Below are 25,479 nucleotides of genomic sequence, written 5' to 3'. Positions count from 1 at the left end.
AATGCAGAGTTCCATTCAAGGCTTTGGCTGGAACAGGACACCCCAGTAAGGCTGCTGGTGAATGCCCAGGAAGGGAGGAAAAAGGAGAAAAGGAAGACAGGAAATGTTATTTCGGATCTGACAGTAACGAAGGAAGTCTATTCTGTACTTACAATAGCAGTTGGGGTGGCAGCCAGCACACAATAGAGCACCAGAGGGGTGATGAAGCTTTCTTCCTCTGTCCCTGGGTAAGGCTTCATTAAGTCTCCGTCCTGACAGAAGAATCCTTGGATATGCACCTGAAAAGTGTCAGTGCATTCGAAGTAGTAGGCAAGCAGCACTGTCCCAGCCATGATGACAAGCTGAAAATACAGCATGGCCACACAGAGACATTAGCAGGACTTCGGAGCAGCGCTCGCCCCTCAGAACACACTCCCTCCATCACCCCAGCCGCTCTCCTCCTTTTGGTATTGGCAAGTGTGTGCGTGCCTGGCTCAGCATGCTCTGGGCTCGGGGAGTGTGTGCTTGCTTGTCTGCCTTGTAACATCTGTTATAGAAACCTTCCAGAAAATAATGAACAGCTCCCATCAGAAAGGCAGACCACGGCAAGGCTTGGAGGGAGACCCCGCTTCTGCTGGCCACCCTCTAAGAGGATGCTTGGGAGCCAAGGCAGTATTTCCATTTGGGACAGTGGTGAAAAATCAAGGGGCAGTGGCATAAGAATTGGCAAGATGTTGATGTGAGAAATTTCATAAAGTATTAGAGATAGACTTACCTTCTTATAAAATATTAGAGGCAGGTAAATCATGAATGAATGAACAAACAGGAAAGCTAAAACCTAGAAACGTTAAAGCGTAGAACCACACCCTAAATTACTAGCAGGGACGAACACATGGTCCAGGAATCCTAAAGCAGGCACAGCTGTCACCTTCTCCAAAAAGGTGCCTTTATTCCAAAATGCTTTCCACCAGTAAATCCAGGGCTTTCCTGGTAACATCTTATCATAGACACAGATCCTTCATAAGGTTTAGATATAAAAGGGAACATACTTAACCTTTCATTTCAACTCACAAATGTCCCAGATACTCACCGAGGTTTAGATGTAGCCTTTGGGTATGAGAAGTTGAGGGAATATGAAAAATCCAACATTAGTTTTCTTATTCATATTTGGAAACACTAAAATGCCAAATAAGATGGTGATAAAGGTAGTTAGGAGACAGGTTTTTGAGGTTATGAAATTACAGAAAATTAAGCTGGAAGAGGTCCTGGAGACCTTCCCATGTAAACCTTTATTTCATAGATGAGAAGGCAGAGGCCCAGCAAGGGGAACTGAGCACTGCTGAATTATCCAACAGGTTATCTAAACAGGTACTTAGGTTGAGAATCAGCAAAGCACGGAAACTAAAATGGAGGAAAAAAATTTTTTTTAAGTGTTGATTTTTTAAAAAAAGTATCAAAGTAATCATTACGGAAAAAAAATCAGATCTTGGGAGGACGTCTTTGTACGTCATTTATGGCTTAAAATTGTTTTTGTTTGGAAGCACATATGGGGCAATGAAGAGGAAAGAAGGGTTTAGGAAGGCTAAAAAGTAAGAAGTTTTTATTCCAGCCCTGGAATGACTAACCCAATGTCATGACATAGCTAGTTAGTGTAAGTCTGGGACTAGAAACCCACATTTTCTGATCCCCAGGAGAAAAAAGAAAAACAACAACAACAAAAAACACCTGTATCATGGGATCAAAATTTCACCCTCCACAAAAGCCTGGAGAGTTATTGGGGGGAGGCACAGGCTCAACTCTAATGCAGAGAGGCACTTTTTAACCTGTTTCCTATCCATTTCTTTAGCCCCAGTATTGCAGAGAAGCTCTACACTCTGGCCACTCTCTGAAACCCGACACAGCCTCTACTTGTGATCTTATCCCTGCAGTGTCTCCTCGTTACAGCTGAAAGCATTCAGGAGCTTTGAGCTGTAGTGTGTCTTAAGCCTGAACTCCTAACCATTCTGCTAGAAGGGTCTTTGTCCTTGATCTCAACCATTGCCTCCTTTCTTTATCTCCAGGTAGGTCGCAAACCACACTTCCCACGACTTATCTCTGGTTCTACAAGGACTCTATTCTGCTCTCTGGCCTTTCCTCCCCCTCTCCCCCAGTGGACCTTCTGTCCCAACTTCTGACCATCTAGTTATCTCTGGATACTCCCGTGTGTTTCTCTGTGCCTGACGGTATTTCTCGGTGAATTTACCGCGTGTGAATCACCAGTGCTCGGGTCAGCCCTCTCTGCTTTCTTTTCTTTTTAGCCCCAGAGAGGAGATTTGGATAAGTATGAGAGAGAGGTGCTCCAAAGCTGCCCCTGCTAATGGGTGCTCCTGCTGGCAGCTAGTATATCTCATCGAGGTCATGAACTTTCTCTTCCTTTCTTGTTTCACTGGTCAACTGAGCTGACCTGATAGGAAGGAGCCTAGTCAGGTGACCTGAATGTTTCGGAGCTGAGGAAACACTATGATTCCCACAGTTTGGGGGGCTTTCCCTCTAGGGCTGTGTTTCCTGCCCAGGCCTGATCTGGGATTTCTAGACATCTCCTCCATGTGGCTGGAAACATATTTCTGTCCCGTGGCTTCATCAGCCCTTGGGAAACAACTACTTGGAAAACAGGCAGGAAATAGCTACTTGGAGAACAGGCGGAATCTACGGGAGCTTTTGAATAAAACAAAAACAAAAACGGCATCTAGCTTCCTCCACCGAGGACAAGTGTCAGATTTTACTGGGCACCTCTGTGCTACCACTTCCATTTTAAAATGGGTGGGTTGAAAGTGAAGTCCACAAAAGCGAAAATGTACACAGGTAAAAAGACTCACTAGAAAAACGTAGACTAGAAGCTTTTAGAACATAGAACCATCTTAATTACAAATACATCCAAATAAATACTAATGCCAACAAAAAAGCCAAGGCCAGTATGCCTAAATTTGAAATCTATAGAATAAATCTCGAATAGCTGCCTGGCCAGTTCAATCCCGGAAGCAGCACTGAGAGAGAACGGAATGAATGTGCGAATCAGTCAGTTGCAGGGCATTAAGTAAGGACCAGAGAGCCTCGGAGACTCAGGGTGGTATGGGAAGGTGGGAACTTTGGCAGCCTGGTGAACAGAACTGACCCAGAAGCATAAGTCTACTGACCCTGATCATTCTCCCTGATCAGCCAGAAACCCCTGCCTGCCATCTTCCAGTAATGCTCAAACTCCCTGGAGACTCCCCTGGAACGCCAGTTAGACACGTACAGAAGCAAAGCCAGAATAATTCAGATCTTGATTTCTAGGTTTCTTTTCTATGGAACATTCTCTTGTGACCACTTATTAAAAAGCAGCTTTGCATTCACTGCAGGAACAGAAACACTGCAGTGGTTCTGCTTCTATGAGCAGAAGAGGTCCGCCTTGCCACTCTGATGACAGCGCTCGATTAGCCATCAGAGTCCTCCCTCCTTCCTCTCGGTCCTGGGCGGTGATCCATCACTGTCTAGGTCTGTGTCGCTGGTGCCAGCTGGCACACTTGCCATCTCTGTTGCCTTCTCCAGCCCCATTTAGGGATGCATGGAGGGAGGCCATAATGTTGGTGTCACATGAGCAGATGGTGAGGCTGTGCCGGACCCAAGCGCTAGTGGAGGGTTGATGATCCCCGTGTGAAAGGAGCAATTATGGCTGTTGGGGTGGGGGGAAGGGCCTCACATACTACGGTTTTTCCTCAGCTTTACTTCCCAAGAATGACAATCTGGTATATAAAAACACATTAAATCCTGACCGTTCCACAAGAATTCAGAAGGCAGAAGCCAGCAATATCTGAAATCCTGCCTCTCAGGGTTGTGATCACTACCCTCCAGTGATTAGAGAAAAGTGAAGGTCACGAAGAGTGATAATGGGGACGGTCACAAAGCTGAGGGAAAGGGCGGAGATGACAGTACACTTTCCTTGGGTCTGTAAAGTCTGGAGCAATTGTGGACATTAATTTATATGACCTGATATAAGCTCAAAGAGTGGGGGAATGGGTAATGATGGTATGACTCACGACAGCAAGTGAATATGAGTATGTGTGTGTGTGTGGACACGTGTGTGCACTCATCCAGGAGCCTGGGAGCAGACATGTGAGGTTGGAATGAGAGGACTGGTGTCTGGTCTGGAGCGTAAGGGGCCTATGTGAAGCTGGGGAAGCCAGTCTAGGTGACTAACCGTCTCTGTTTGCTCAAGACTGAGGGGTTCCTGGGACATGGGACCTTTCAATGCTCAAACTGAGATCATCCCAAACTAACTGGGGTGCTAGGTCAGTCTACCTGAGGCAGTGAATGTTTTCCTCCCCAAAGGGATTTCTCATTCTGGTTTTGCGAACAGCTATCAAGCCCATTGCAAATTAATCAGTCAACCATCAACTGTTTGTGGGAACTGCCTCTGTGTTCAATCCCAAACTAAGTGCTGTGAAGGTGCAGGATTTGTGATCCGGCTGGGGAGTGCTCACCAACACAAGAACCAGGCCATGGTTGGTAGATCTGTAGGAGGGTGTCAGCTGATCGCCAGCTGGGGTTCATACATGGCTGCCTGTGCCTGGTGAACTGGTAGGGGGGGAATTGACAGAAAAATAGGTAAAGGGCTCATGGATGGAAGAGAGGGGAGTACAAGGGGATGGAGAGGACAGCATGGGGTCTGTTTAGGAGACTGGTTTGAACAAAGCCCCGTGGGTATATGATCAATTCCAAAGACAGCAGGGATAAAAGAAACTCAGCAGAAGGAGCACTGTATCAGAGCTTAGATAGTAAGGTTCAGTGTGGTTGTGATGCAGAGGTAATGTCTTAGTGAGGACTCCAGGAAACAATACACATGAAGGACTTGCATGCTTTTCATATTAAGAGCCAGCTAGGCACGAGTGTCCGTAGCTGCCCACAAGGGCTGGGTGGGAAACCCACAGGTAGGGCGCTGACAGAAGTGAGAACCAAGGTGGTAAGCAGGGGGGAAAACATAAGAAAACGGATCATGAGCCCTTGTGAGACCTCCATGGGCACCTTTAGAAGTAAGTGTGACCCTTTGAGAGGGGTTGGAAGTTCTCCACATAAACAACAGAGGTAAGAGCCAAGAAAGAGGAGGAAGAGATGGTGACGATAAGTGTCAGGATATATATGATGCATTATGTCCCAGGTACTGTCTAAAAACTTTACAGACATTAACTCTGCTTCTGCCCAATGACCCTGCATGGTAGGTATATTATTATTTTCATTTTTCAGGTGATGAAATAGAGGCACAGAGAGACTACATGACTTGCATAATGTCACACAACTCATGGGGTGGGCCCAGGATGATGACTAAATATGATGCATTTCTCTCCCTAAACTTAGGTGGCCTGAGGAAAATCAGGCCACAAATATATCAGCATGACATTAAGCGGTAAACTGGGTACTGCCGACTTGAGTGGTTTATTCAAATGTTTCCTAGTGTCAGTTTCCTTATTTGTAGGAAAGTTAATAACTAACTCATAAATATGCAATGAGGTATGTTTATATATTCTCATTTTGTTCCAAAAAGGAGTTTTATCAACCTCCATCATATAAAGTAAGTGAGCATTGGTGAGAACTTGGAACAAAAGAAGAAAGGACATTCTTAAGGAGACAGAATTCCATCCTGGAGTATAAGTTTTCTAATAGTCAACACAACAGGGAAATGCTGGTCAGTTGCACATTTCACAGTATCTGTAAGATAAAACTAACCAATGGATAAAGATAAGTAGAATCTTTCTAATATAGTAACTGGACTGGAATTCTTCCTAGGTTCTTATAAAAGGTGTGGCGTGATAAATAAGGGCTCAATGTGGAGTACGATGGTGCTGTTTTTCATATGGGACTCCATGTCAATACTTTTTTTTTTTTAAAGATGTATTTATTTATTTGGGGGGGGTGTTAGCACAGGAAGGGGCAGAAGGAGAGAGAGAGAACCTCAAGCAGACACCCCCCTGAGCTCAAAGCCTGATGTGGTACCAACCTCACAGCCCCAAGACCATGACCTGAGTGTGAAATCAAGAGTCAGAGGCTTAACTGACTGAGCCACCCACGCGTCCCTTCCCCTGTCAATTCTTAACATAGGCTGATGACATCACATCAAAGCAAAATGCACAAAAGCAATACTGTGGGACAGAATTGAGGAGGTGGGTGTTACGGTTCAGTCTAGGTTGAACTAGAGAGATAGCACGATGAAGGGCTTAGAGTGTGGGACACATTTCCTGGGTTGGAAATTCACTCTGCTGCTTATTAGGCATGGGATTTAAAATCTTGTGCTTCAGTTTCTCCATTTGAAAAATGGGGTAGCACAAGAATGGTATATTAAACTGTATATTAACTGTGTATTTAAAGCACTGTCTGACTAGGAAGAATGAACCAGACTTTATATACTTCAAGTACTCCTTCCCAGGTATTGTTTCTCTCAGCTTAGGTTTTTTAGAAACTATTAGGTGGCAGTGAATTGGAGACTATTTTCTAGTAAGAAACCTGCTAGTGAAATACAGACCTGTCTGTTTTTTTACTGATTTAATTGTTGAATATACTTACATGTTATTATTAGACTAGTGGAAGAACTTTAATCAGGCTCATCTCTGTAGGACAAGTTAACTTCTCCACATCCCAGTTCTTACGTGAGAAAAGTTTGAGCTACTTTTCAAGGTTGTAATGAGAATTGAGGATATTATAAATAAACATCAACAACAGTATTTGGGGACATATAAATGCTTAGTAAACGATATCTCTAGTTATTATTATACTCATTTAGTATCATTGACTCTTAATATGTCCCTTAGTATGTTGGTTTTCCAAACTGCAGGTCTGAAACCATTATTGGGTTATGAAACAAATGTACACAACTTTGGAGTGCAACTAGAATTCTTTTAGTGGAAGAGAACAGAATAGAATTGCATATATCAGGGAGTTTCACACATAGTAAGAGCAAGTGTTTTTATGTGAAACTTGTTTAGTATATAACATACAGGCAGAGGAAGTGTGTATAATGTAGGATGAAATATATTTCTTACTAAGAGTAAAACAAAAATCCTTCAATGAAGCGTGATTTTATTTGATACTTGTCTGATAGTGTGCAAGTTCCTTATACTTATAAGTGACTAATACACACAGATTCACATACCAAATCCACTGATTACCACTGTATGACTTTGAATCAATTACATAACCTATCTATTCCTTAGTTTCCTCACCTGTGAAATGGGTAACTCACTCCTTACATGAGAAATGAGTTCTCATTGGAATGGTATGACAACTATATGATTTAGGATATTGAAACCACTTACCAGGTACTCAACAACTGTTAGCTATTATTTTATTAAAACTTGGGTAGAATACAAATTTTTTTTCTGAATAAGCAACCAATACCACATGCACCAAAGTATGTAAGAGAATATAAAATCATCACATTAGCCAGGACAGAATAATCAGATAGTTTTTCCATCTACAAAATGATGCTTCTTGATAAATATTGTATTTCTACAAATATGACTTCTTAAGAGCCATGTAACTATTCTCAGTTTGCTATTTGCAAACAATACTATCTCTCAAGATATGAAGGAGTAAAAATAAAATTATTAAGCCATTAGTTAATTTTACTTTGTCAGTATATTTGATCCTTATTTGCCCTTTATAGTTCATATTTTCTGAGAGAATTTTTGAAAAATTTATTTTACTGTGGTAAGAACACAAGATGAGACCAACCCCCTTGACAAATACGTAAGCATGTTATACGGTATTACTGGTCACAGGTGCAATGTACAGCAGATTTTTTTTTAGCTTATTCATCTTACTTAACTGAAACTGAAACTATGCCTTTTGATGAATAATTCTCCATTTCCCTCCTCAGACCTGTGTCTTTTAATTAACAGGCAATTAAGCTGTGGTTAAGAATAACATTCTCTTGTGAAATCTGGAAAACTTACAATAGACCAGTGCATGTAGGAGAATTCGCCCTCCTTTAACGAGAACAAAGGTATACCCATAGGCAAGAATATATGGATGAAATGAGATTGTTCAGTCATCCAACTAATATTTATTGAGTGCCTACTATGTGCAGGCATTGGGGGCATTCACCTGCTAACAAAATTGAATAACCAATAATAAGACTGTTAACCAAACAGACATGATCTTTGGACATGTGGGGCTTTCTGTGGGGGAGATAGATATTATAGAGGCAATCCCAAATAAAGGATAGTAAGGACTCATTGATTAGCCATGTAACAAGATATATAACTTGAAATGCATTACCTTACATGATACTCATGCCTCACTGTGAGATACTGGGTTACCCTCATTAAAAGATGAGAAAATTTAAAAAAAAGAAGAAGAAGAAAATTAATTAAAGCTCACAGACCTACCGAATGGTGGAGTCAGGATTTGAACCTCTGGTGCCATGTAACCACTCTTTTACACTTTAAACCTGCAGTTAGCATGATGAGATACTGTCTGTAAAATGCTTAGTACATGGTAAGTGTTTAATCCTTTCTCTTGTTCTTTGAGTGCTATAGGCTTGTTCTTTCCTTTTTTAAAAAAGTTTTTATTTAAACTCCAGTTAGTTAACATATGGTATATTAGTCTCGTGTACAATATAGTGACTCAACACTTCCATACAACATGCTTGCTCTTTTCAATGCTTTTTTATATGGCTTTGGGGTAAGATGGGGGTAACCTGAGCCCTCCCTGCCACAACCACCTCTCTCCTTTCTTAGTATTTAAAACCACTACTTTCTCCTGCCTCTGACCATTCTTTCCTGAACTGCTTTTACTTCCTTTTCACTGTGCCTGGTTTGTAAACAGTAGTGCCCTCCTAGGATCTATCCTTGCCCCTCTTTTTATTTCCTTTCCATGCTCTCTTCTTCGGCGATCGCATCTCTTTCTATGGATTCTGCTCTTATACTGATTCCATCGACCCTTCCTGTCACCACTCTTGGCCCCCCCTGCACACTCTCCTGACCACCAACCTTGTGGTCCACAGAGAGTCCAAATGTCGTTAAGTCTGAAATGGAGTTTGGCATTTCTCCTCCCCTTCACCTGCCACTTTTCTTGAGTTTCTCTATCCTGGTAAATTTAATCAATACTTTTACAGTCACCCACATTAGAATTCTCAACGTCATTCCAGACCCTTCTTCCTTCACCCTTTTCACTCCTCCTCATGCCATCCCTGGTTAGTTGTCGGGTCTTTCTTACCACAGTGCCCCTCCTATTTATCGTATTTTTGGTCTGCCAGCTGCCGTGTTCTTATTCAGGACCCCACACTCCACCAAGTTCACTTCTGAATTCTTGTCCCACCTGTTCTTGTTGCCTTTGGGATCTCAGCCCCTTCGTGCCATCACCTACTTTGCTGCTAAAGAGTTATGATCCTAAGACACATATGGTTGTGTCTTTCTACTCCTCCCAAATCTTCAGTGATAGCTATTTCAGGTAAACTGAGCAATTTTCTCTCTATTGAACACCTTGGGCTTTGTCCTCCCCATGCTTTGGTAATGGAGAGAAGAAGCCTATCATTTGACTAGAGAACAAGCCAGTAAACCTCATCAGGCATTACTCCTCAGTTAGGAGAAAATACATAGGTCTTCCTCTCAGTCCGGGCTGCCTATGCCTTCCTGCCTGCCCACTCTTTAAAGAACAGATATAAATATAATATTCTTGTCTTTTTTCCATTTCTTTTTTTTTTTAAGGATTTTATTTATTTATTTCACAGACAGAGATCACAAGCAGGCAGAGAGGCAGGCAGAGAGAGAGGGGGAAGCAGGCTCCCTGCTGAGCAGAGACCCCTATGTGGGGCTAGATCCCAGGACCCTGAGATCATGACCTGAGCCAAAGGCAGAGGCTTAACCCACTGAGCCACCCAGGCGCCCCTCCCCCCATTTCTATCCTCTAGCATCATATTTGTTATTTATTGGTGAGTAATATGGAGAAATGTCAAGTGTATATTCTAGGTAGATATACAATTACACTAAGGAAAGGATAATTATTAAGTCTAAGTTAAGCTAAATTGGGACACAGAATTTTCTCTTTGATCTTCTGCCATTAGGGATTTTTAAAAATTCAATGACATGGATGAATATAACAACACAAAATTGGCAAGCACAGCTAATATCAGAGAAAGCAGAATAAAAATTCAAAATGATTTTGTCATTTGAGAACATTCATTAGTGATAAATATAAAGTTCTACAGCAAGGCTTTGAATGACTTCAGGGGCTGGTGGAGGGGAAGGCCCAGAACTCTAGCCTGAGAAGCTCACTGACCTTGCCCTTTATTGGCCCTGCACTCCACCAGCACTGCCTCAGGCCTCTGGGTTGGCATGGCAGGGGTGGGGGGCGTGGAGGAGGCCAAAGCTCAACGATGTTAAATGTGTAAGAAAGTGAGAGTGATGACCTGAGGAGTCAAGAGAAGGCTTTGAGAAGAAAGTCCTGGATGAATTTGATCTGCATTTTATTTATTACCTACTTAAGAGAAGTAGGCAAGAGACAGATGGAAGCAGTGTATAAATGGTCTCTATGGTCTAAAACTCTACAGTCCCACTACCTCCTTTGTTAAAGTGAACTAAGTTGATTTGAGTGCTAATCTCAAGCTTCTCAGCAGAAGCATTGTAAGTCAGCAGACAACTACCAGCTATGTGTTAAACCCATCAGCTAGTGGTAGGAATGAAGGAGTTCTTCATTTTACCAGGATATGAGCAAGTGGCCAAATGATAGGTGTTTAACACTGGTTAGTTGTTATAATTGGAGGATGGATGGATGGGTGGATGGATGGAAGGATAAACGTGTGGAAGGATAGAAGGGAGGATGGATGGATGTTATGATGAAATCAAGAAGAGAATATTAACTATGACAGACACACGATGAGACAGGGAAGGATTGTGTCAGCAGTGATGTCCGAGCTGGTTATATGGTATTATAGAAGTTTATGGCCTTTGGAGCTTAAAGACCCAGATGTAGTACTAAATGCACCATTTGCTACCTGTATGGCTTCAGGTAATATATACAATCTTTCTGAATCTCAGTTCCCTCATATGTAAAATGGATATAGTAATGATATAAAACACTTAAATGTGAAAGGTAATATATGCAAAAAATACTGTTTTAACTCATGGCTTACATGGTACTTGCTGATAAAGGGGAGTTCTTGGCCCTCCTCAGCCTTCCCAAAACAGAATAAACAACAGAACCTGTTGTCTGGAAAACCTAATATATAAAGAGTTACATAAAATCAACTGGCCAATCAGAAACTCAACAAAATTTAAACTGTTACCCAGCATATCAATATGCAGGGGGCCCACAGTCCTGTAGGAGAAGGGTAGGCAAACAAAATCCTGGTCTGCTTAGTTCTCAAAGATGACACAGAAGATTGGAGAAAGGAGACAGAAACAGTGTTCAACCTCTTCTTAGTTGAGAACCAAAGGGAGGTGGCACTAGAAGCCATCATATTCTCATGATACAAAGAAGGATCAAAAAGGAGCAGGGACCATAATTTGGAGATGAAGACCTAACTTTTGGTGTTTGTTCTGTCACTGACTTTGTAATCCTAGATGCATGGCTCTAGCTTCTCTAATTCTCTGACCCGCATGAGGGGAAATACCCTAATAGGAATGAGACAACATGAGAAATGGGATCAAATGAGAAGACCTGGAGAAACTCTTTGCAGATGGCAAAGAATTATCCAATCTATAAAGGACCTTATAATATTATACATACTATGCAAATATACAATAAATGATTAAGTTAGTAAAAATAAATCAGGCCAATATAAGAGATAAACAGTCAAAACTAGGCTTAAGAGGTACAAATGCTTATATTACTGAGATTTCCTTCAGTTTGAGCATACTTATGCCCACAGCCTAATTCTGCTTTATGCCAAAGGATGGTGACTTTAAGCCTGGAGAGGCTGAACCAAGATCAATCCTCACTCTTCTTTCTCTTCATTTTATTGCAGCAGGCAGATTCTGCTAAAACTTCTGCCCCCCTAGTGTTCATGCTTGGTATGATCCTCTTTGGTGTGGGTAAGACCTATGAATATAACGGAATGCCATTCCTTGATTATGGTATATTATATAGCAAAGGTATAGGGACTATAATGATGTGATTAAGGTCCCTGATTATTAACTTTAGGTTAATAAAAGAGAGAGATTATCTTGGGCAGGCCTGACCTACTAATCTCTTGAGACCTTTAAAGAAGTTATGAGATTTGAAGCAGTAGAAACACATTGTTGGCAAACTACCATATTGTGGAGAGGACCACATAGCCAGGAATGATGGGCTGACTCTAGGGACTGAGGGTCTCAGTCCTACAGGAACTGAATTCTGCCAGCAACCAGTGAGCTTGAAAGAAGACCCTAGGCCTCAGATGAGATTACAGACCCAGCTGACACCTTGACTTCCACCTAATAAAATACTGAGCAGAAGACCCCCCACTAACTCACACACAGACTCTAACCCACAGAAAGCACTGGATAAGATTGTGTGTTTTTAAGTGGCTATGTGTGTGGCAATTTGTTCCATAGCACGGAAAAATAAAATAAGGGGGGAAGCTCTCTAGTAACCACTATGAACAGGTCAGCCCCATGGGGGATGTTCTAGCAGATGAGCAGAATTGAAGCTTTTATGCTTTCACTGAATCTCCTTCATAAACCCCAGAACCTGGAGCTACCTTTCTTCTGCTACGGCAGAAGTTCCTGAGCTTCTCCACACCAAGGTCCTCTAAGTATTTTCCTCCTTATGGGCCCTAAAATTGAACTATGTTGTTTATTTAATAGATTGCATATATTTACTCTGGAGTAATTAATTTGATTTCTAATTTTAATTAAGTAATTGCTCTTGAATTAAATATAACTGCAGAGATTCTGACTGGCATGAAATGAACAGAGTAACCAAATCCATTTGTGATTTTATCTCAAACCAGAAAAAACAGATACTTTGGTTATTCCTTTGAGGCTTAACATGGATAAATGTATATTTCACTTCTACTCAAGCTTTTTGAAAGACAGAAAATATCTCACTGCCCCTAACAGTTGACATCATTCCCTGGCTAGAGAGGACTCGACTAAGAGTAGATACTTGGCTCAAGGTAGGCGCATGAACTTCTCTCTTAAGAATTAGAAGTGACAGTCACAGACTTTGTGTGTCTTTGTTGACCGCTTGAACTCAGGACATAGAAGTACTGCCTTGTGTGGCTGTCTGCATCTGGGAAACCTGTGAGAGTTAATGGAGAGATCTACATAGAGAAGAATGAAGTGCAAAGTCAAGAGACCATAAGGCCTGGAGAGAGTGGATAATTTTGCTTTTGATGGTTTTTTAGTTTCTTATTTTAGTTTATGCTGAAGCCAGTCTATGCCTCCTGAGTTTCATAGGATTCACTTAAATCCTTATTAAAAATTTTGTTTTTGTCCTCCCATAGAGCAGTTGGTTTTCTGTTATGGGAAAGTTACGGAGTTTGGAGTTCCAGGACTCCAAAGAGTCATGGCCAAAACAACCTACCCTGTTGTGAAAGGAATGAGCTTCTGCTCCAAGGCCACAAATATTTTTGGATTCAACTGTCTCAGTTCCTGACTTCGTTATAGGAATGAGCACCGTTGGGTAACCTACAAGAATAAGAAGTGGGCTATTAGAATGCCAGTCTTTAGATACTGAAGGCATTACTTTCCTCTTGTGGGGCAAGGGGAGAATGGTGCAGAAATGAGAAGAAATTATAAGAGTCTTTGATGTGCCATCTACTCCAGTCAAAAACACTGAAGAAAATCTTTGGAAATATGATTGTTCAAGCATCAATAGAGTGAGCCCTTCTCAAAGGAATGAAGGCTTAGGTCATTTCTGACAGTCGAGCATATGAAGCAGACTTATTAACTGAATAAGTATGTCTAAGGGAGTGTGAGTGGAAGTAGCAAAGAAAATCTAAATCTGTGAGGATGAGGACTTCTTAATTTTTAAAGAGCCAATTGAAGAAATTACACTCATACTATAATTTCAAAAGGAAAAGTAGTTTTCTTGCCAACTTTAAAACTTCTCTCATTAATAATCAACAGAAGTTTTTGGTAAAAGAGATATGGACTTGATCAGCAGGTATAGCCACTGTAGGAGCAAAACCTGGTGTCACAGGTGTATGCACGCACTCAGTATCTGAATCACCATCATGGCAGCCTTTGCTTTCTCACTGAGCACTGACTTGGCCTTGGGGAGGCTGGGTTGACATTCTGCCTAGAGAATAGCTTTCCAATTTGTCCTAACAAATCATCTTGAGTCTTGGACCTCCTCTGAAGAAAAAAGAGGACTTTTTTCTTACTTCCTTTGTTCTATCTGTACCATAATAACATCTACATCAAAATCCTAATGTATGATGTTCCAAGTAAAGGTAACTTACTTAGGGGCTTCAACAACAGAATCCATTTAATCTCAGGAAAATAGGGTAGGATTTAAGCCCAACAAAAGAAATTTTCCCAGTCATTATGGATCCTTCTATAATAAAATTAGGTTCTGTGGGTCTTCATGGTAGATTCTGATTCTGTTCTTTTCTATATTTGGGGATGGAGGCATGGAATATGTTTTTCATCATTAGGACTACTTTGATGCAGGGTATTGGGTGTAGAGGGCTTTATAAAGAACCCAGAAGTAGATGGACAGTACACACCAAAACTCCTGAAATTGCTCTGGAAGTCCTCCTGGACCACCACTGCAGTGTGATGTGATCGCTCCTGTGCAGATCTCATACAATCCCAACACTTACGACACTGCATGGCCATCCTCTGTTTCCCTGTGTCTCCCGCCACCAAGCTGTAAGGCCCTAAGGGAAAGGGTCTTCCAAATTGGTAGCCCCAGCTTAGCACAGGGACATAATCAGTATTTAAAAGATGTCACTTGAATGAATGGATAAAATTCTATAGTTAGTTTTACTCATAGCAACCCTGTCATTTGTTCAAGGAACATATCACCTGAATCTGTTTGGGATGGTTTATTAGTATATTGGTTAAAACTAAGTTTTTGATATAAATCAATGTGCTCTGAACAGTGATCTCTGGTATGGAGGATGTTAATAAGTACTTTGGAAAGACGGAGGAAGGGTAGGAGATGTGTGGTCAAATAAAGTTGCAATTACTTTGCTCTAAAAAAAAGGTTTTCATGGACTTTTTGTTTTCATGGTTTTAAAAGGATGGCAGAAATATAATAAGTTACTACTTAAATATTGGAATCATACCATAATCTGTAACATCTTAAATAAAATCACATAATTTTTTTTAAATAAAAAAGATTATTCTGAATTCCTGTTTGTTATTTAAATTCCGGATCTACTTGGGAAAAAAGGCACTGGAAAATGATTTTATGAGGTTAAATCAGAATAGAAACAAGAAACTAACACTGAATTTTCTGCATATTATGTAAAACAAATATTGAAGATTCCAACTAGGAAAAAAAAAACAACTAAGGAAAGTAGATCTTCCTATGTTTGCTTTCAAATAATTTTAAACCAAAGTACTTAAGATACCATTTTAATTTCCCTACCAGAAAGGAACATGATTCTTCTTTCTCCATATGCAATGCTAAGTTACTTGGGAATTAGGCAAATGAGAAGAAAAGGAAAAACACTCTTAAATCAACCAGTTTGTTTTTCTTTCTAATTAAAACAGGTAAATCTCAACATGGCAAAAGATTTAGAGGTTCTCATTTTCCTTTAAAAATTACTGGGTAGGGATTTTCCTTGTCTCCCTTAAAATTAATGAATAAATTGCCTCTAACAGAGTGCCTCTCCCAAAGACATTACAAGATCTTGCATAAACGAACACAGACTTGAACCTTCATTCAAACTCCTGGCGGCTGTCAGATCGCACACAGGTGCCCCGGGCTGCACCTGCTTCACTCTGGCTGCATCTCAGGGAAGCCACTGATCCTAGTGAAAGCAATCAGGTGAGCATCTAGGTTCATCTAGCTTACCAGATGCTTCCCATCATGGAGAAATGTTTTGCATTGATGGAAATGTTCTTTATCTGTACTCTCAATATGTTAGCCACTTAGGGATATGTGGCTATCAAACCCTTGAGATATGATGACTGCAACTGAAGAACAGAACTTAAAAATTTTATCTCATCTTAATTTATTTAAATTTAATACCTATCCATGGCTAGTGGCTGCATATTGGATGGTATGTGATGGCTATGCATTAGCATGGTGGTACCATTAACCAAGCATAAATCTGAACCTTTAAAAAAATTATAAAACACTCTAATACATAAGGGCATAAATTGAAAAATATGTCATCAGCGTTTTACTCACTAGAAATTAATCATTGTTAATATATGAGCTGTATTTATTCTTCTAGATGTTTTCTTTCTCTCCAGGGATATAAACATACACACTCATAAGTAGATTAAAAAATATATGAAGTAGAACCACACTATACACACTGTTTCACAACCTGTATTTCTCTTAACATGTTTTTTTTTTTTTTAAGATTTTTAAATTTATTTGACAGATAGAGATCACAAGTAGGCAGAGAGGCAGGCGGGGGGTGTGGGGGAAGCAGGCTCCCCGCTGAGCAGAGAGCCCGATGCAGCGCTGGATCTCAGGACCCTGAGATCATGACCTGAGCTGAAGGCAGAAGCTTTAACCCACGGAGCCACCCAGGCGCCCCATCTTTTTTTTTTTTTTTTTCAGGCGCCCCATCTTTTAACATGTTTTCACCACCTTTCTATATTGGTACACAGAGGACTTTAAAGTTACACAAGCCAGTAGGTTGCCTTCTTTGCTCAGTCTCATTTTTGTCATTTGTAATCAAGGAGTTCTGATTAACACAGGCATGTCCAGGGACTAGATTCACCTTTTGGGTTATCGGGTTGGGCGTATCAAGGGCCCTACCTATCTGAGAATAAAAGAAGTAGGTATGAACTCCAAAGAGGAGAGCGCGCTAGATTCCAGGCAGAGGAAGTTAACATTTTATCATAGACTCAAAAGGAAATACCAAGGGTTTTGAGTAGGGAAGTAGCACCATCAAGCCTGTCATTGAAGAGAGTGACCTTGGTAGTAATCTGCCTTAGATGGGAGCACAGGCCCTTGACAGAGAAACCAGTGGTTTCTGAGGGGAATAGGGCAACAGTCTAGAAGAGGCAACAAGGAGCAAGGTCAGCACTTACCCTACCTTCAAGTAAAATAGCACAAAGGGTATGGGAGATAAAGCAAAGCTACCAGGAGGGCTCTAGGGAAGCAGTATAATGAAGAGGCCAAGTTCATAGTAAGAAGAGGAAGGCACTGTTCAGACAAGGTTAAGAAGGTGAGGGACTTTAGTGGTGACACATGTGTGAGTTTTACATTTCATAGGGCAGCAGTTTAGGGGTTGAGGAGGGTGGGAGATTGGATCAATTAGCGTTGTGTGGAGCTGTGTGGAGCACGAGAGAGATGACCTGGAGTCCTTGTTCCTGAACTGTGTTAATACAGACAAGGACAAAGGGCGTGACAGAATTAGCTCCAAGGATCTGGGCAGCAGGTTATTGGGCCTGTATGGAGGAGGGAGGAGAGACAGAGCTCTTTCACGTTGTGTTGTGAATTAACAAAATAGAAATCATTTGGTGCTAGTGTAGGAATGTGACCTTTAAAATCTTATGGTGAAACGTTTCCTAAGTTGTGGCAGTTCAGCACTAGGTATCCCTAGGCAGCATGGATTCCATCTTTATTACAATAAATATGTGTTGATTATCTACTGTTATTCTATGCATGAAAAAGGATGGAGAGAAAGAAAAGCAGTCATCTCTAGGAAACACTAAATCCTCAAATGCATCTATGCCTGTTATCTAGCAGGTGATAGGAGAGAGCTGGCAGTTTCAAAACCTTTTCTTGCTTTTTGTAATTCCAGAAGGTGTATCTTCTACTCTGTCTAGAGCTCAAGGGCCAGATATCCACTTCTCCAAGTACTCCTATGCTGGATATCTGTGGCTCAGAAATGCCTGTACCATTTTTATGACCTATACATTAAAAAACTATTGGAGAATGAGATAAATATAGGACCAATGCCTTCATTGTTCAATGTGCAGAAAACCTAAACCTATCCCTCACACCCAACCAGGCTTCTTTTTCCATTGTGTTTTTAAAGAAATGAGACAAAAAATAGTAGTTTGAAGTCATCAGAATTAGAAATGACAAACACATACCAAATGTGCCATGCTGCACAATGATAACAGACAGCACTGGTAATTCTTGGGACTCTCCTGTTGAACCCAGTTGGGTCTCCAATAATTTTCCACATGGTACTCCAGGTAGTTGTTACCAATTGACTAGAATTAGGCTACCCCTGATGACATGAGGAATACCACCTTTTCAGGTATACGAAGTGGGTCCTGAAATCAGAAACCAGCAGGTTTTCAGGACATGCTTGAGTGAATCCTGTGTTCTTGCAAAGTACTCCATGTTCCTAAGAAAGAGAACTTTGGTTCCAAAGTATCCTCTTCAGAGAAGAACATGAGAAGTAATCTAGCATGGGGAATTGCCGGACGTTTGCTCGTCAATGGCTTACTTTGATCTTGGAGGAAGGCAGTAGCTTCAGTAAAGGTGGCTACCTCTTGCTTCAGGTAAGGCTCCAATATTATCAGCTGACCATGTTACTCTACCATGTAATTTGGCATGGAAATTGACACAATCATGGTGATTCTATTAAATTCAGAGCATCAAGTGGAGCAAACATTCCTTCTCTCATTCTTAGGTTAAGTTCTCCACAAGTGCATTCCATTAGGAAGATGTTATTATACCCCCCACTTCTCTACTACCTTAAGACCATCTCCTCTCATTTTGACCCTTGGCCTGGAAGAGGCTTTTTTCACCTTGTCTTTGGAAGGAATGTCCAACCGTGTGGTCAACCACATACGCTCAAAGTTTGGAGTTATTTGAACAGTTTCACTCAGAGGAGCAGAAACTGAACAGATACAGCATTTTTGTTATGTTCTCTCTAAATTGAACGAAGATAAGAACAGGCATTAAGCTGCTTAGAGATTTGAATTAGTGGAACAATTATTCTAATACACATGATAGCAGAAAAGCTCTCAGAGCCCATAATCTCCGGATTCTTATGAAAAACTGTCACTCTCTGGATATCCATGCTTGACTGGAGGTTCTGCAAAGTAATCTAAGCCTTCTTTTCTCACTTTCATCCTTTTGGATTGATTTTTGTTTCTTTGAAAACAATTGTTCCATTTTGAAACTTTCTGAACATGGCACAATGCATAATCTGTATCATTTAGCACTCTAAATACTCTGCCATTATACTAGGGTTCTTATGACTGAGCATGCCTTGTCAATGGAAATTTATTCAATGAAATGTGAAATTACTTTAGAAGACATATTTAGAGCATTGATTTAAGCCAGGCATGTTGAGCTGAAAAGGTTCAGGGAGTAAGTTATATTCTACATAGTTAATAATCATTCATCAAGGGTACCTTTTCATTCTTGACTGTGGCTTCTGCCTTTTGACCTCTGGCAAAGGTCACCAGAGGACAGGGAATCCAGTATGGGAAAGATCATTCCAATGCTGTCTTCACATTTATATGTCATCTTTAATGTCACAACTGTCATAACTAGGGTTTGTGGTCAAGGTGCTGGTCCAAGCCCCATCAACTGACACCTTACCTCACATCATTACTCTTTTACTGTCTCTACAACAGATACTGAAAACTGTTAGTATTGCTGTATGAGCTAACCCAGGCTGAGTTCAAGTCCTTCCTAGGCACAGGCTCCTTTATTTTCTATGAAGGAGGGGAAGAACTCTATTTTCTGGGAAGCAGGAAAAAATATTTTTAGCTAGATATGTTTAAGAACAGGTCATATTCACCCAGTATGTTCAAAGACTTAGAGGTATGAAAGATAGAATAGCAACAATCATGCCACTGTAATCCCTAAAAAATGTTCCTATGAGTACCCTGGGTCTGGAAAAAATATTGTTCTACCTGGAGGATCATGAAAAAGCAGTGCACCAGACTAAGATCCTGGTATGTGGTTGGTGCTATGCGTGCATGTTCAGGAAATGGATGAAAGGGTAGAGCCGCAAGATCCAGACACCAGCCAGAGGGGTGCCAATACACAGACCATTGTGCCTATGGCCCATGTTCCCTCAAGTGCCTCCTGACAACCATACAACAAGCAATACTCTGTAAATTGCCAGGCAGTAAATCTAAACCACATTAGAAACTGAAAACACTTTTCCTCATAAATACTCTTTAGTTTCTCTTTCCTGATGATGGCTATAAAACTCCTTTTCTCAGACATTATAGATGAAAGAGGAGTGGATGTTAAGTACCTAGTTATGATATCTGCGAGTCTGAAAGAGGAGGAGAAAAAGTGTAGGAGTTGTCTTTGTGTTGCTCTTCCCTGTGTTTTTCTCTCTCTTGTTGGAGTGTATCTAAGAATGGAAAGGTTGAGTTTAGTTGGACGTGAACTCCAGAACTCATGAAAGCAGAATTCAAAAGATTCTGAGATTGACCTGGCAATGGGTCTAATGCACGAGAACCTAAAAAAAGAAATTGGCCTGGATGGTTAAAATTCTCAAAAATGAAGTTCTAATTATTCAGAAGAGGAGGAGAAACAACTTGAAAGAAATTCTTTGGGTTGTTATGGGGAGCTTTTGTTGAGACCAAATTTTTTTTGTTGAGACTGGATATATAAAAGGTTAAAGGGAGTAGAGCTGAGATCAGCATAAGACAGTGGACCTCTTCAATAGTGTGTTCACACTTCTCAAATCCAAAGTAAATTGTGGCTAACAAAAATGCTACAGTTATATTTGGTGCAACAAGATAGAATGCTAATATGATGTTAATGGAAGATATGGAGAAAGCAGAATTCTTCAGTATTTATTGGATGTCTATCTTCCCTGTGTAGAGAAAAGATCTTTAGATTTATAAAGTCAGAATGGCATTTATCCCAAATCTAAGAAGTGATCAAAGAAAGAACAGAGTTGCTTTAAATTGGTGTATATATGCTTATAAGAGAAATCACATCCAGGAAACCAAAAACTTGCAAATGAGAGGGGTTTTTTTGTTTGTTTTTAAGATTTTATTTATTTATTTATTTGACCGACAGAGACCACAAGTAGGCAGAGAGGCAGGCGGGGGTAGGGAGAGGGAGCAGGCTCCCCGCCGAACAGTGAGCCCAATGTGGGGCTCAATCCCAGGACCCTGGTATCATGACCTGAGCCGAAGGCAGAGGCTTTAACCCACTGAGCCACCCAGGTACCCCGCAAATGAGAGTTTTAAGAAACTATTGAGAAGAGAAAGAGGAAGGTTGGAGATGGGCAAACATATTTCCCAATTTCTAAAAGGGAAGTGTATAGAATTAAAAGCATTACTGATGATGACGATTGGATTTCACATTTATTCTGGGCATGATTACAGAATGGATGTCACAGGCAGGGTAACTTTCCTTGCTCTTAGAAGAGGAAGCATTGATCTTTGAGCCAGGATGGGTTCAGCATGAATCACTTCATCTTATGTTTCATTTTTTTTAATGGAGTACAAGATTAGCAGAGTAGGGAGATGGGTTATTTGTGGTCCATTTAAATTGCATCCAGGAATCTGGCAAAAGGTGACTTAGAGAACCATGTGGACAAGATAGAAACGTAGACTGGGTGACAGGTATCCTGAATATTGGGTGAACTCAATGTGATTTTATTAATGAATCAGCAGGAATAGTAATGGGGAAATCCAGGTGTGTGCATTTCTCAGTCTCATGTCAATGAGTTAGAAGTCAGCTTTACCAAATCTCTAACTGATGTGAACCGTGGAAGGATAGCATATATACTGAAAGACAAAATCGGAATCCAGAAGGTTCTCAACAGTCTGGAATGAAAGACTGAATGCAACTTAAAGACATTTCATAGAGATAACAGAAGCCCTAACACCTGGGCCTAAAATATTCTGTTGCTTAAATATTGGCTGGTGGTGAGGAGAGGGGCATCAATGTGAAGGAACAAGACTTGGGGGAGAATCCTGTTCACTCTCAGATGTTAACTAATTTGTGTTTCTTGGAAATGCTACTCTCCATTACGTTTCCTCTTTCTGACTCTTGAACCTCTCCATCTTCACTGTTTCTGAGCACATCTTAAACATTTAAAATAAAACAAAGCGCAAAACACAAATTAAAACTCTCCCTGGATTTTATTTCTGCCTCGAGCCCACTCTCACTTTCCCACACTGCAAAGCCACTCATGGGTTAACTTCATCCACTCTCATTAAGTCATCAGTGACCTCCTAATTGAAAAGTTTGTTAAACATTTTTCAATCCTCAGTTTATGTGATGCCTCAGCAGGATTCGATACTCCTGGTCACATTTTTGTTCTTGAACTTTTCTCTTCCCTTGGCTTCCTTTCTTTTGTGGTTAATTTCCTAGTCTCAGAATTCCATCTTGTCTCAACTCTCCTCATGCACACATCCCATCCTACCATTAATTCTGTGCTTTCTTTTCACCGTCTGTGCTGGGTGAGATCTCACATCCTCCCAGGGTTTCAACTGCCTCTTGTATATTGAAACCTTTATTTCTTGTATGAACCCCTTTCTTGAGCTCTAGACTTCACTTTTTTTTTTTTTAAGGTTTTATTTATTTATTTGACAGAGAGAGCGACCACAAGTAGGCAGATAGGCAGGTAGAGAGAGAGGAGGAAGCAGGCTCCCTGCTGAGCAGAGAGCCCAATGTGGGGCTTGATCCCAGGACCCTGAGATCATGACCTGAGCCGAAGGCAGAGGCTTAACCCACTGAGCCACCCAGGTGCCCCTAGACTTTACTTTCTACTGAACTTCTCCCATGGCTTCAATCACCACCTGTATTTAATTATTCACAGATATGTATTTCTAGCTGAGACCTCTCTATTGAACTCCAGACCTTTATTTCTAAATCCACACTCAACAGCTTCCTCTAGATGCTTCTTAGGCATCTCCTACTCAAGATTTTCGATATTAATCATCACCCACTCTCCTCTCTGGAAACCTCCTCTTATGGTATTTTCTTCTCTGAAAATTGTGCCCCCACAACCATATATATAGTCATGTAAGCCAGAAAATGAAGACCTGTCCCTGATTTTTTCTGCTTTCTTTTTAAAATATCTTTTTATTATTTATTTATTTATTTATTTGAGAGAGTGGGCATGCAGGGGTAGGGGTACAGAGGGAGAGGGAGAGAAAGAATCCCAAGCAGACTCCGTGCACAGAACCCAGCGAAATGATGGATCCCACGACCCTGAGATCATGACCTGAGTGGAAATCAAGAGTCCCATGCTTAACTGCCTGAGACACCCAGGCGCCCCTCTTCCTGCTACTTTCTATTTCACATTAAGGCAGACTCCAAGTCATACCTCCACTAAATACTTTCTTAAAAACACAAATCTGTTGATTTCCTTTTTTCAAGGGGATCAAAATCCCAACTCCTTAGCATGCCACCCAAGATCCTGATGAGCCGAGGCTGAGTCTACCGTGGCTTTCCAATCTCATCTCAGAGCTCTTCCCTAGAAGTAGCTAAAGAACTAAGCATACATTTCTACTAAAAGTAGGTTACCTACATTCGTCTCTCTCTTTTTTTTTTAATATCTTTGTGCCTATTCATACGTTTTACCTTTTGCTTCAATTGTTCTCTCTTCCATTTCTTGGCCTGATGAATTTCCTTAAGGCATAATGCCTTGTTTTCTCTCCTAGCAGCACTTGACTTTCCCTTCTGTATTCACATAAAGCCTCATTTTCCTATTACAGTGCCTAACACAGAGCAGTAATCACTTAGTTTTGCATGACAATCTGCACCACTAAACTGTGAGCTCCACAAGGAAGTGACTAAATTTCTGTAGCCCCAGCACTTAGCATAGTTCCTGGTACACAGTGAACACTTAAATCACGTTTACTTAATAAATTAGGTCAATGTGCACGAATACTGCTGTGTCACGTTCATAAAAGTCTGTTCTCCCCCGGCTCTATTAACAGTTCCAGAATTTACGGACAGGGAGAGTTCTGCTTTTCTCTGGGCTGATCGGTCGACGTTTAGAATATTCTGCTCTGATGCTCCCCTTAAATTGAGGCAGATATAAAGTAAAAATACATTAAAGAAGAGCCATAATGACTCTGACATCACGTTGAAGGAACATTGATTGACAAATGGGAAATATGTGTATGAGGTATCATGGAGTGAAAAGAAAATTAACAGTAGTGTAGCAGGAAGGGACTAAGAATAAGCCACACAGCAGATGACTTGCTGTTTTTCTCATTGAGAGGTGGAGTCCAATTCTCCCTGTGAAGGCAGTTTGTGACCAAAAGGCATGGGATGAAAGGGACGCTGCAAAACTTCTAAAACTAGGTCAGAGGAAACCTTGAAGCTCCACTTTGGTCTCCGAGATCATTTAATCTTGGGGTGCTCCCGCTGTAAATTCAGTCACCGTGCTGCGAGAAGCCCGCGGCACGTAGGTGCTCCGTTCGAGAGCGCCAGCGGAGCTCCTGGGGGATGGCCCGCTTCAGCTGCCATCAATTAGTGAAACGTCGCGAACACTGGACACAGCCTGCAGATAAATGCAGCCTCCGCCAACATCAAACTGGACGCACCAAAAGAAATCTAAGGCAGGACCAGACAGCCAGACCCTTTTCTAACTCCTGATCCACCAACTGCAGTACAAAGTCACACTGCTCTTAACCATTAAATTTGGAGTTTCAAATGATTAACATGGCATGGTTGGTTACACAGCAACGGACACGTAAAACAGCAGCTACAAATGTGGTCTGACTGGAGAGGGATTCGGTAACAATAAACCACTGTGGCAAAACCAGAGACGTCCTAAGCCAGATCTCTCCCTTCAAGAAAGGGACTTGCTGCCCAGCTGCAAGGAAGGCAGCTGGCTGGCAGCCCCCAGCTGTTAGCTCCTTCAGGTTTACCTCACATTCCGAGCGGTCTTCCTTTTTTCAGGGCAGGCCCCAGCCAATGATTAAGCAAGGCAGTGCTAGCCAGGGCCATGCCACGTTCTTCTTGAAGTGTCTCCAGTCAACAGCTAAACAAGATGTGTTACAAACATCTAGCCACTTTTGTCCAACTGGGGACTCCTTAAATGAACAAACGTTGCACTAGAGCTCCCCAGTGGCTGGCAGAGATCTCCTTTGGTCTGTACCATGGACTGCTACCTCCACCTGCCCAATACTGCCCCACGCACTTTTCACAGATGTTACTCCCCAGTGAACCTTTTGCACTCCTATTCCAATTGTGTCTGCTTCCCAGAGAACACGGCATGTAAAACCATCCTGCATTATCTTAAGAAAATTACGATATCAAAGAGCGACTCTGAAGACTTAACTGGGAACAAGACCAGTTAACAAATATGGCTGCTGCTTCTTGGCTTAAGGTCATTGTTTGTCTTACTATTTTAAGAAAAACACAGCAATGGCCTTGGTGACAGGCCACCTAGACGGCAAAATTAAGATTGCAAATAAAACAGGGGAGGAGTGGGTTACACAGAGAGCAGCAGGAGTCTTGATTTTGCAT

At 41.3% G+C, this 25,479-nt stretch overlaps 1 protein-coding gene across 1 annotated transcript in view; it reads right to left on the bottom strand.

Annotated features, from left to right (window-relative positions):
• The window catches only part of PLPPR1 (phospholipid phosphatase related 1), a gene marked incomplete at both ends in the record, with an annotated part of 107,763 nt that overhangs the window by 40,185 nt on the left and 42,099 nt on the right, over positions 1–25,479 (bottom strand). Inside the window, one exon of the mRNA XM_080820001.1 lies at positions 153–341. Coding sequence (XP_080676127.1) covers positions 153–341 — 189 coding nt within the window. The remainder of the gene's footprint in view (positions 1–152; positions 342–25,479) is intronic.

This window comes from Martes martes (genome assembly GCF_963455335.1).
Source record: "Martes martes genome assembly, chromosome: 12".
Taxonomy (NCBI): Eukaryota; Metazoa; Chordata; class Mammalia; order Carnivora; family Mustelidae; genus Martes; species Martes martes.
Note: the sequence above shows the minus strand (reverse complement) of the source record. Positions and strands in the feature narration are given on the sequence as shown.